This window comes from Cynara cardunculus, assembly GCF_001531365.2.
Source record: "Cynara cardunculus var. scolymus isolate 2C chromosome LG 1, CcrdV1, whole genome shotgun sequence".
NCBI lineage: Eukaryota > Viridiplantae > Streptophyta > Magnoliopsida > Asterales > Asteraceae > Cynara > Cynara cardunculus.
The window spans coordinates 17,512,180-17,524,332 of NC_037528.1; the positions used below are offsets into that span (position 1 = coordinate 17,512,180).

Here is a 12,153-nt window from a genome sequence, read left to right on the forward strand (position 1 = left end):
ATAATTTTGATATAAAAAAGCAAATTATAACAATAGTTATATAATATAACTTAAATTAATTATAATAATAATAATAATAATAATAATAATATATAATTTAATGATTGGATTTGATACTTTAATGGAAATTAAATCAATGTTCAAATCCCTATGCATTCAACACCCTGGGTGCCATTAGCACTCCCCAAAAAATAACTTTCGTACTTTTAGATTGGTTTTCTTTTAATTTTTTTTAAATATAATTTTTATTTTTTAACGTAATTTAAAAAATAATATAATATTTTTTTTTATTTTTTAACGTAATTCATCATAATATTAGGGGTTGTTTGTTTAACTCTTGATAGTTCTATTAAAAGGCAACATCTGAATCGTTAAGAGGTGAATTTTGTTTGACAAAAAAAATATGTCTCTTAATGGTTCTAAAACCATCTGAATGATTTTGTATCATGGATCTCCCTTAACCATTAAGAGCCCTAATTTCATTGTACACAATTACCAAACAATTATATTTCATTTGCACTATATCATGAGAGTCTCTTAATCATTCTGACCACTTAATCATTCAGCAATTGACAAACAACCCATTAATCTTCATTGTTCATAACACTATATAACCCTTTGATACAATGCAGAAAAGTTGAGAGTTGAGGGAGAATTTGGTGCTTTTGGATCGAGCTAAGGTAAACAACAATTGGTAAACTTTTATATGCTAATCTTTCAACTTAACGATGTGAACTTTTATATTTTGTCATGGTAAAAAATATAACAAGACCTCCAAAAAGATTGGAGCTTTTAAGTGGCCCTGGTTTGAAGTAAATCATATTGACTGTTAAGTTGTACAGTTCTCTTTTTGATAATTATATAGTTAAGTGACGTATTTGAAACTAGGTATGTAAACGAACACGAACGAATACTTGTTTATGTTCGTTCATTTAACTTAACCGAACAAACGAACAATAAACAAACAAACGAACTTATAAGAAATGGTTATTTTAACGAGAAATGGGGTTATTACAGCAATTTGTTATAATGCAGATAACTTCTTTCAATAATAGATACAGGTTTTAGAACATCTTCAACATCTATATTGTTTTTAGAAATTTTAGAGTTTGAGAAAAGTTTGCTTTAATAATTATGCTAAATCTGTTATAATACAATCTCTTTGACGGGAAAGAATAAAAAAAAAATCAATTCTCTTATTTTTACTTTAAATTATAGAAATCTTTAAAACTTGAAGTTTTCTCGATTTTAAAAAACAAAATAAATAATTTGTTATATTCTCGTTGTTTTAAAATAAGTGTTCATATTTCTATTTTATGTTTATCTCAAAATAAGTGTTCACTTTCAAAAGTAAATAACCAAATTCTCAAATTTACTCTTAATTAATGCACAAAATTTTAACAGTTGTGAACAGAGAGAAATTAAATAAGGGTAAGCATGTCATTTGGTTAACAAAAAAGGTATAATAATTATGCATGTTTAAAACGGTGTTTCATTTCAATCGTTGACGTTTATTTTGAAATGGAAAAAAAAAGAACAAAAACTTTATTTTTTTAATTTAAAATAATTTATAAGGAATGTTGTTAGTTTTAACCAACTTTAACTTAATTTTGGGTTATTTGTTTATTTCTTAATAGTTTCATTAAAAGACAGTCTCAGAATCATTATGAATTGAATCTTGTTTGGTAAAAAAAAAATTGCTTCTTAATGGGTCTAAAACCCACTTAATGATTTTGTATAATGGGTCTTCTTTAACCATTCAGCGTTTTAATTTCATCGTAAACAATTATATCTCATTTTACACTATATCATGAGAGTCTTTTAATTATTCTAACCACTTAATAATTTTGCATCATATCATTCAACAACTACCAAACAGTCTTTTTAAAAAGTCTTTGAAGAGTCGACCATGCATTTGTCATCACTTTGATTAACATTTAACAACTTATTGTCAACATAAATTGTTCATAAAATGAGTAAATTATAAAAAGTTCCCTTATCTTGTGATTTCTTAACAAGTTCGGTCCTTAAACTAAATTAATTTATGTTTAAAAGAGTATCTCAGGTTATGTATAGAATAATTCCGATAAATTATGACTATACGAAATTAGCCCTGCTAAACCCAGTAGTCACAATTGTTGTGTACTGTTGGAATCGAACCCTAGACATAAAGAATATTCCATCACATCCCTCAAGACCTCAACCACTACGCCACAACCCTTGTATATTAGATGGTAATAATAATTCTTAGAATCAAGATTATATATAATTATATATTAACTTTGATTAATATTTTGGATTACTGATATTTGTTAATATTTATTTTTTATTTGGACAAAAAGTTGATCACTGCTAACATCGATCGATCCTATATTCATATATGAAAAGCCTACCTCCAAAGATATTTATTTAAGGGGTATTTTTGGTATCGTTTTTTTAAGGGGTATTTATTTGAGGGGTATTTTTAGTGTGTTTTATTCGTAGTATTTTGAAAGGAATTGTATTCCATTCTTTATATATATTTCATATAAATTATAAAAATAACTGAATTACTTTATTTTAATTATTATAAAACAAATATTTTGAGCATGTTTTAAAACATTATTACATATAAATTTATGAAATTCTGTGAAATACCAGACACCTCGTGGGATTTTAAAATTCTGTGTTTGAAGGAATTCAATAAAAACCAAGATTTCAAATCTAGGAAATCCTTCAAACCATAAGTGGATTGGTTTTGGATTTCAAATCCAAATACATTTCAATCCTGTAAACTAAACAAGACCTGGAGTTTTTGGTTAACTAAGAACATGAATGGCCTTTGTGCTCTAACCCGTCGTGGAACCCGCTCCACCCGCCCCCGTCAATGATGGGGATTCCCTGCTAAACCGAGGATGGGGATGGGTGTAAAACCCATTTTTTATTATTAAATATATAAATAATATTACATGGGCTTTTAAATTTATTTTTTATTAAATTTATTTGAAATGTAAAAATATTTACGTAATTAATTAAAGATTATAAAATATAAATCTTAAATAAATAAATAATAAAAAGAAAGACAAAAATGAAAATAAAATAGAATTGTTTTCTTTTATTATTGGACTAAAAAATGTGATATATCACATCAGGAGGGGTTTAATTATAAATATCAGAAAGTTCAAAGAAGAAAATGTCATTTTTTTCAAAGTTAAGGGACCTGTTTTGCCAATAGTACAAATATGTTTAAAGAAAACGACCCATCAGCATAAAACTCGCGATTTGTCCGATTTCTTCAACTAATAAACCAAAACTCTTGGCATATAAATTGTAGAGCTCTGGCTTAGGAACGTTTGAAGTCAAGTAGCTAGTATAATCGTTGAGTTTTGAGAGAGAAATCTAAGTTTGAAGTTCGTAATCGAAAATCTTAGTTTTTCACCGATTTTGGATGAGATTCTTAACCAAATCTCTTGATTTTTATGTCCATGACTTCGTTTTTAAGTACTCTATCAAACCCCAGTAGCCTCATGTCTCATATTTCAATTTTCGTTGTTCAATTTTTATGTTTTTAAGTTGTTAAGTTTTAGTTTAAAAACAAGCTTTAAATGAGTAAATGAAACTCATTTCTTGATGAAAATTCGTGTTCTTTATGTCAAAGTATTGGTAAAAATATTACCAAGAGTTTGGCGCAAAAAGAATGGAAAAAAGGGTCAAGAAACGAGCTATTTTCGAGGTTGAAAAGCTCCACATCGTGTAGCGTGTGGGTAACGAGCCGGGTCGGACGGGTCAGAACCAAGAGCCACACCTGTTTAACGCTTTTAAAAATGGGAATAAGGGTGACGAGGGCAGGATTCAAACCCACAACCTCAGCCCTTAAGGGTTTGAAGCGATAACTAGTAAGCTAGCTGTTAGTTTTGTTATTTTTATACATTGATATTATTAATAAGCATTAAATATTTAAATTTCAGAAATTAGCATTTAATCCCTCGAATTTCCAGAAATAATTTTCTTCATAATAATTTTATGAGCCTTTTATTAAGTTTGTTTGTATTTTGTAAAATGCAAACCTTGACCTCATTTCGATTATTTATCTCGTTAAATACCAAAATGACCCTATAAATGGAAAATTGGTATGCAAGTGTTATTTTAAAATACAATTATTCGATATATTAGTCAATATGGTTCTAGATATTACTCGATATGTTTTAATACGTGTGACGTTAAGTTTTTTTATTATTAAATTGAATTTCTTTTGGTTTTAGCTTATTAATTATCATATGATATGATCTTTTTTGTATTAAATTAAATTTTCTTTTGATTTTAGGTTTACTGGAAATTTGTGAAATTTAAACATGTGTGGTGTCTTACATATTCATGAAAAATTCCTCGTTTACCCGTTGGGGATCCCCATTTTTGGCGTTTTCCGTTGAGGATGGAGATGTAATCATATTCTCGGCCGGGGATGGAAATTGAAACGAAGACATAAATGAGGGATCAGGGACGGGGATGGAGATTAGGTCCCCGCCCCACTTCCATGCATATGCTTAACCAGATGGGTTGTGGTAGTCGGTGGCGCTGTTGCAACGGTGACAAGAGATGTGTTTCGAAAGAAAAAAAAGTACGATGCCAAGAGCACCCACAACAAGCGTTTCATGAGGAAGGATATAAGCAAAAAATTAAAAAAAAAAATTGTAATTTGAGTGATTAAATTTTTATTTTTTAAATAAATAAATAAATTATTGAAATTATTAAAATGAAAAAAAAAAACACCTAACAAACTTCTACATTTTGAGTGATTAAGTATTTAGACATTTTATTGAACGAATATTTCCTTACACTCATAAAGTGAAAGAAATATACAATTTGTCTCTTAATTTATCAATAGATATACAAAAAACTAATAAAATGAAATGATTATGTATTATTTCCATCGGCAATTATTTATTGTTCATATTTAAATAATAATCACATGAGAAACTACTAATTATTTAATTTCCGTGTTCAAATAGTTCACGAAATCATAACAAACGCCTATCATTGTCATTTGAATCTGAAAAATAAATAAATACCAACAAAAAACTAAAAGCAGTACATTTCTATCATTTTATCGATTCTTTCTACTATTCTACTTACTTGTTGATAATAAATCAAGTCAAAAATGGCATATTTTTCGTTTAACGAGTATAAATGCTCAAGGACTTCATCGTTTAAAATATGAAAATTTATTGGGTTTTTAAAGTTTTAGCAAGCATAAAGATTTATTTGTTCGATTTCAATAAATTTAAGGATTTATTTATTTAATTTCAGTAAGTTCAAGGATTTTTTTTTTTAATATCCAAAGATTTACACTGAAAGATTTTGAAAGTAGATTAGATTTTCAGACATTTTCAAAACAAAAATTATTATAAAAAAAAGAAAAAGAAAACCATTATGGGAAAGTAGTGTTCCATGATGACATTGCATCAAACACTAGATTTGTTTCATAAATGCATGAGCAACTCAATCAAAATCAAAGATATCCCACCTTAGAATGTTTGCATACCTTTCATAACAAAGGGTTTTGGATGAGATATGATTCACATCATGGAATTTAGTGAGAATTTATTAAAAAAAAATTAAAGAAATCGGAATAGAATTTGACCACACGTTTGAACCGCGGGAATTGCAATAAATCTCACAAGTAAATTGAAATCGCATGTGTCAAGGGGTGTGGTGGCGATCGTAATGATGACAATAGTTGTATGATGGTGTTAGGGTCGGGGTGGATAGCAGTTGTGACGGCGAACAATAGTGGCATAGTGGGGATGGTGGGTGGAGGTGGCAATGGTGGAATGACGATATTGATTGGTGGTGGCAGCGACCATCGTGGTGGTCGTCATGTTAGTGGAGGGGAGCTATTTGGGACCCGAATCTTCTAAAAAGCAACGAAAAAATTTAAACAAAAGGACGATAAATTCAAACGAAAAAGAACAATATAAACTTTATTTGGAGGGAAAGAAATCTAGAATGTCCATTAGAGTTAGATGGGATGCATGATAATAGTAGTAAATGTTATGATGATGGGTCTAAAACAATGACAAGGTTCTGCATTGGCTTTCAAGAACTCTAGCTCTATGCCTTTTCTTAAATATATCTTGCCTGAATTTCTTGGTCTCTCTCTGGATATCCATAAATGGCTTCTTCTCTATCCTTTCTTTCTCACTTTCTATCATTTTCTGCCGCTTCGCCACCGCCAGTGCCGCACCCGCGTCCTCCTCTTCTTGTCGTTTTACCTCTTCCTACACCATTTTCAAATTCAATCATCACATGTTGTTTGATGCATCTCATTATGCCCCAATTCTACGGTATAGTTAACAGATACCAACCTGGAGATCAGAAATGAGACCGTCTAGTGATTTGATCTTTCTATGTGGCCAACGCGGAATGCCAAACTCTCGGCATTTCTTCTTGAGAACGGTCAGTCCGACTTTCAGATTTTTTGAAGCTTCGATGATGGGAAGGTCAAAGTACTTGGCTAGATCTTCTAAACCCAGGCTAGCTATGTCTTTAGTCGCTGCTCTCCGTTTCTTCTTCCTTGAACCATCTAAAGTGATCGCAACATGTTAGATAACAAACTTAACCATAATCGCATAATTAAACTACATTATACAATTAACCACAGCCTTATGTGATTCTATGTAGCCAGTGAGAGAGCTCTTAGGGTGTGTTTGGTACGTGGACGGGTGGGTGAAATAATCGTGGAAGGTTTTAGGGTTTTAATGACGTTGGTAGTTTAGTAACTTACCAAGCTTTCATCGATGATATCATCAGTGTGTTCCTTGACTTTCAACTAGAAAATAGAAAAATTGATCTCCGAATGAAGACCTTGCTAGGCTGACACCAGCTTTGGAAATCTTAGAGACGGCTTAGGTCAAACCCAAATACAAATCTCCTCCGAAGAATGATCATAAAGGAATCCTTATAGATCTCAAGGATGGTCTAAAGGCATCTTATATCTCATTCAATGGGTAGTAGGTGAAGCAATGTTTGAGAGGAAGTGGAGGCTAACACATTCGAAAGAGTAGGATACAACTGGATGATTGGAATATTGGTTCATTAGTGGCAAGCCAAATGATTGTCTCAGAAAATACAATATTTCCCTTTTTCAAAAGATGCTGACGGAAATTTACCAATTTACCCATGGGACTAGGGACTAAAGAAGCGGGAATGGTATATACAAGTTGACTAAGATAAGAACGAAAAAATAGATACAAGTCAAATGAAATGCATCAAGGACAATAACAAGAGACTTCTGGTCAAAATGATGAAGTTAGAAGACAATAGAAAGATATGTTTGTGAAGCTGTTGAGCAAAAATTAAGGGGTGTAAGGGGGATGACTTGAAGACTATTTTGATGATACTAATGGAAGGTTTCTACATACCAAAGGAAGAACCATGATAGATGAATGTAGGTAAAGCTCCAGGGTTCAATAGCCCTCCTGGCTTACTAGATCATTTGATGTTATCCTTTTAATTACAAGAATGTCCAATGAAGGAACGTGTTTCAACCCAATATACAACAAATGTTTTTCTATCAAAGGGTCAAGCTTATAGCCATCCAATGAAACTACTAAGGTGGGTTATTGAGTATTGATATAAAAGTTGAGACTAAGGTGTCGAAAAATCAATTTGATCTTATGCCACAAACATCAAAAAGACTCATGGAGAGATGAGACAAAAAATGATTTGCGTATGAAGTTTTTGATTTAGAGAAGGCATATGAAAGGGTGCAAAATATTTGGAAAAGAAGGTTCCAACAATGTATTTATAACCCAATAATTAAAATTGATCCTTAATCATTATCCATCTATTCTTTATTGGCTGTCGACCCTTTTTGTGTAGAACCTTTTGGCAATCACTATAAAATGTGGAGTTGTAATGAACATTTGGTTTACGGCAATACTCTATAGGTCAAGTTACTGAGAACGTTCCCTTACTGCTAAAGATTAATGGGCCAAATAATTAATCTTATGGTGCATACATATGAAATATGTTGTTCAGTCGCAAGTGGAAAATATTTTGTGAATCAAACCTGTGGTACTTTGATCACTTTCTTCATTTTCTGATAATCCAGAAGGAAGAGAATTTAGATCCAGATCACAAATGTGATGATTCTTATACCGATTTTCTTTGTCTTCCTCAGATTCACTTTTACATTGTTTAATAACTTCACTGCTCAAATGAGTAACTGTTTGAAGGTCATTAGCCAATGTTGGGATTGAGTCCAGCTTGCGATTCCTGAAAATTATAAATCACATTATAATGTCAACCAAGCAGTCATGTTGCTGATAAAGGATAAGAAAACAGTAGTTTAACATCATAAAGCAAGTAAACTTCTATGCATGAACTGCATTTAGCTTATATTCAAGTAATATTTCTACTGAAGTCGCACCTCACATCTTTATCGTTCGTATGTACAAGTAAACACTTACTACTATAATTACAAGGTTCAAAAGGGTAAAAGGGTAAAAGGGTAACATGTAAGCACTTCCAGGTCAAACATCCTCACAGATTTTGAAGGAACATACTTTCGTTGGATCAATACATTGATTGTAATCTCTTGTTCTGCCTGAAATGCTTTATAATTTCAGGATGGCTTTTCTCATATTCAAGATAGAAGTATCATGTTTTTTAAACACAACTTTGCAATTGCAATATAAACAATCGTTTCTAAATACCATCTTAGAGAAGTAAGTGTCAAAATTACCTTCTTGTAACTAGATTCAAATTATTTTCGTTTAGGTAGCCAATCACCACAATCCAAACATTCAAGGAAATCTGGAAATGTAGGTTGAGAACCCAAATGAGGAAGACCATTGGGAGAAAAAGTTATCAGGCACAAAAAGAAGTACAACTGTTGGCTCATTTGTACACTCCACGGTAGTCGAGAGGTGAGACTACTTGCACCTAGCTAGCTTACATGCACACCACCAAGAAGACTACATGCTCTTTTATACAAGCTATTTGAAGCATAGCTATTTCTATGCAACACTTAATAGATCCTTCAGAGACCCACTACCTGTTTCAACTTGGAACAGCTCCAATTTTAGAGGAAATACTGTCAGCAAACTCCACCTTAGTGTATATTCACTTAGGGGCTGTTTGGTTGGTCTTCCATCAAGTCCAGTATGGATAAAACTGTTTGCGTGGATTAATCTACTTGTATGGATTGGAAGGTTTTTGTTTGGGAGGGCTCTTTCATATATGAAAGAAGCATGTTTTTTAACTGGGAGGGGCAGGTTTGGAAAAAACTTGGCTTTCTGCATAAAGCTCCCCCTAAAAGCTTATTGAATAAGCCACTTTCAATATCATTAAGCCACTACCAAACAGTCATATATAGCTGACCGAATAAGCTGCTCATTAAGCTGCTAACAAACAAGCCCTTAATCAACAAAAACTAGGTGGACTTGAGAGCAAGCCACTCAATCACAAGAACTTACATGCATGCCCCCCAACAGACCAGTCATCCACTTAAAAGAACTCTCCCTGCACTACACAGAATTTGTAAATGTGGCCAAGAAAGCAGATAGCTGTTGTTGTGTGCTAAGCTTGATCATGCTGACATCATTTACACAAAGAATCAACTTTGAAGAAAATGGTAGCCCTCAAAAAATGCCATAAACCATAAATCAATTGGAAATAGAATTTCACTTCTATCTTCTTACCATCTCAAACATTCTACATTTCTCTCTAGCAACAGGCAATATAATATAATAAATGCAAGAAGAAAGCAGCAAAGCCTGTTTCAGGTACTTGTTACCTTTTAGATGTAAGGTCCTGGACATTTCTGTAATTAAAAATAATTGCATCCTAAATATGGGTCGATGATTATTCATTATTGTACTTTGAAAAGATTGTAACAGAAGGCCATTATTCATAGCCTTGCACCAGCTGAGCAAATGCAAGAGGATAGGAAAACAGGTTCCAAGTAAACCATGTTTTAAAGTTTCTAAATACATAACCAAAAGGAGAGATGAACATCGATAGACAACATGTAGAAAAATATATTCTTTAGCACTAAATAATTAGAAAGGATGATCCTCTTAAGAGTATGATGTTGAACAAGACATCTTGAGCAGAAGTACATGCTTTTATTTCTCATTAGACAATTTATTAATCTCTATCTGGAATATATTTCATTGCAGAACTTCTCCTTAGAGTTACATTAACCAATATATGGCCACGCAGAAGTTCGCCTTTTACACCTGAACTTGTGTCAATCAGCGAGACACTTCAAAACATGGACTGCTAACATTTCCACATCCAGAGAGAACCATACATCTATGATTCATGGTCAAATCACCTTATTGCTAACATCAACATTCAATTCACTATTATAACTTTGTTTACGGGCTTGAAACCCCAAACCTTGTGGCGATTGGCATCCAATTACTATAATGATATCTCTATTACAAAACAAATTCACATCCTATGTTGTTCAATCTTCAAATGTATAATTAAACAAAATAGTTTTCTCCATTGGTACATATTGGAATTACTAACACAAAGATTCTAGAGACACCAAAAACATTTAATTACTAATACCAAAACCTATTCTCCAATTCACACATGTAAATACAAGGACACATTTGGTCCAACATGTTATAGCCAGTATGTATACTTAAAATCCTGAAACCAATTTACAGAGAGGATTGAATTTTCTTTTAAACAGTTAAAAAATATTATTAAACATGGAAAGAACAGAACCAAACACAAGAAACTTGAACATTAAGCCAACCTGCTGACCCAAAACAACAGAGAAGACCACAGACTGAAAGGCAAGAGATAAATTCAAGACTCAGAAAGGATTAAAGAATCACACTCCCTGCATGTCAACAATCAGAACCATTCTTTAGTTTTGAAAATTAAACCCTGATGTTTTACAAATTCAAAATTTTGCATTAATATTTTTGGTAACTTGGATTGAAATTTTCTACTATTGTGCTTTTTGGTAGCTTAATGTACTGCAATTACTACGGTACTTTCCTCTTTATAATCATAATAAAATGTACCAAATTTAAAGACAAATATAAACTTTAATTTTGGTAAAGTGTGTGAACAATAACAGTAATGAGTTTACCTAGATATCGTAAGAACAGTAGGGAGTCGGTCGATGTCAGCAGGCGAACAACAGGCAGCGTCGAAAACATAAATGCAGAGCCACACACCATTCACAAGCCCTTCGAAATGTGAAGAAATTTCAAATTTCTGCAAGGTAAACACTTTACAGAAGCTAATCTCCTCATAATCCCCTTCCTTGTGAAACACATACTCTCTTTCCACCTCCACTTCTTCCCCTCCTCCCTCCGATCGGTACAGATGCACCGTCCTAATCAGCTCTGTAAACAACAAAAACCAACACAAATTACGTCAAATTATAGAATAAACTATCTACTTACAACACAAATTGAACAACCCTGGCGCCGAGGGTTTGAAAATTGAAATTGCATTTAACATCGGTTGACGAGAATCGAATGCTTTCGCGTTGTTGTGTCTCGTAATGCACAAACACGTACGGTAAAGAAGAAGTTGAAACCCCATAGAAACCCGTTTGAAGAATCGAGATTTGGCCAAACTACTGGACCACAGAATCTGAAAGTTTGAACGGCATTGTTGTTTACCTGGACAGATGAGGTTGCGAAAGGCAACAAGTGCTTTCAGGGAACTAGATGGACAGTGTTGTGAGGGAGACGCCATTGGAGAGCAGAAGGCATACCTTCTGAAGGGTTTTATGAGGGGAAGAAGGGGTTTTGCTTTTGCATGAGGTCCGTTTTGTGTCACTTCCGAGAGAAGAGAGAGAAGCTGAAAGCCTTCACACACACACACTCTGTTTCAAAGTGTGTGATTTAATTGTATCGTTTTTGATGAATCATTTCCTCATTTATTTCACTTTTCAACCCCTTTACTTTTGTGTAGTTGCCAAAATAACCGCTTCCAAAGTGAACCACAAAACATATCTGATGGAGCATTTTCGACATTTTTATTAATAAATTACTAGAAGATTATTCGTGCAATCCAGCAAGTCATATCTCGATTTTAATATTTTATTTTATTATTTATCTCTGTCGATGTTATAATACGATTTTATATGTTTTTAAATATTTTATTTTTGAATAAAATATAAATTTAAAAATA

The 12,153-nt window shown here is 32.5% G+C and overlaps 1 protein-coding gene across 1 annotated transcript; it reads right to left on the bottom strand.

Annotated features, from left to right (window-relative positions):
- Positions 1-5,946: 5,946 nt before the first annotated feature.
- On the bottom strand, positions 5,947-11,822 carry LOC112525871 (protein RKD5-like). Its single transcript, XM_025136180.1, has 5 exons — positions 11,640-11,822; positions 11,099-11,357; positions 8,051-8,256; positions 6,345-6,562; positions 5,947-6,257 (listed from the first exon to the last, which is right to left on the bottom strand). Exons 1-5 carry the CDS (start codon positions 11,713-11,715, stop codon positions 6,045-6,047), a joined length of 972 nt encoding a protein of 323 aa, XP_024991948.1. The 5' UTR covers positions 11,716-11,822; the 3' UTR covers positions 5,947-6,044.
- Positions 11,823-12,153: the final 331 nt, after the last annotated feature.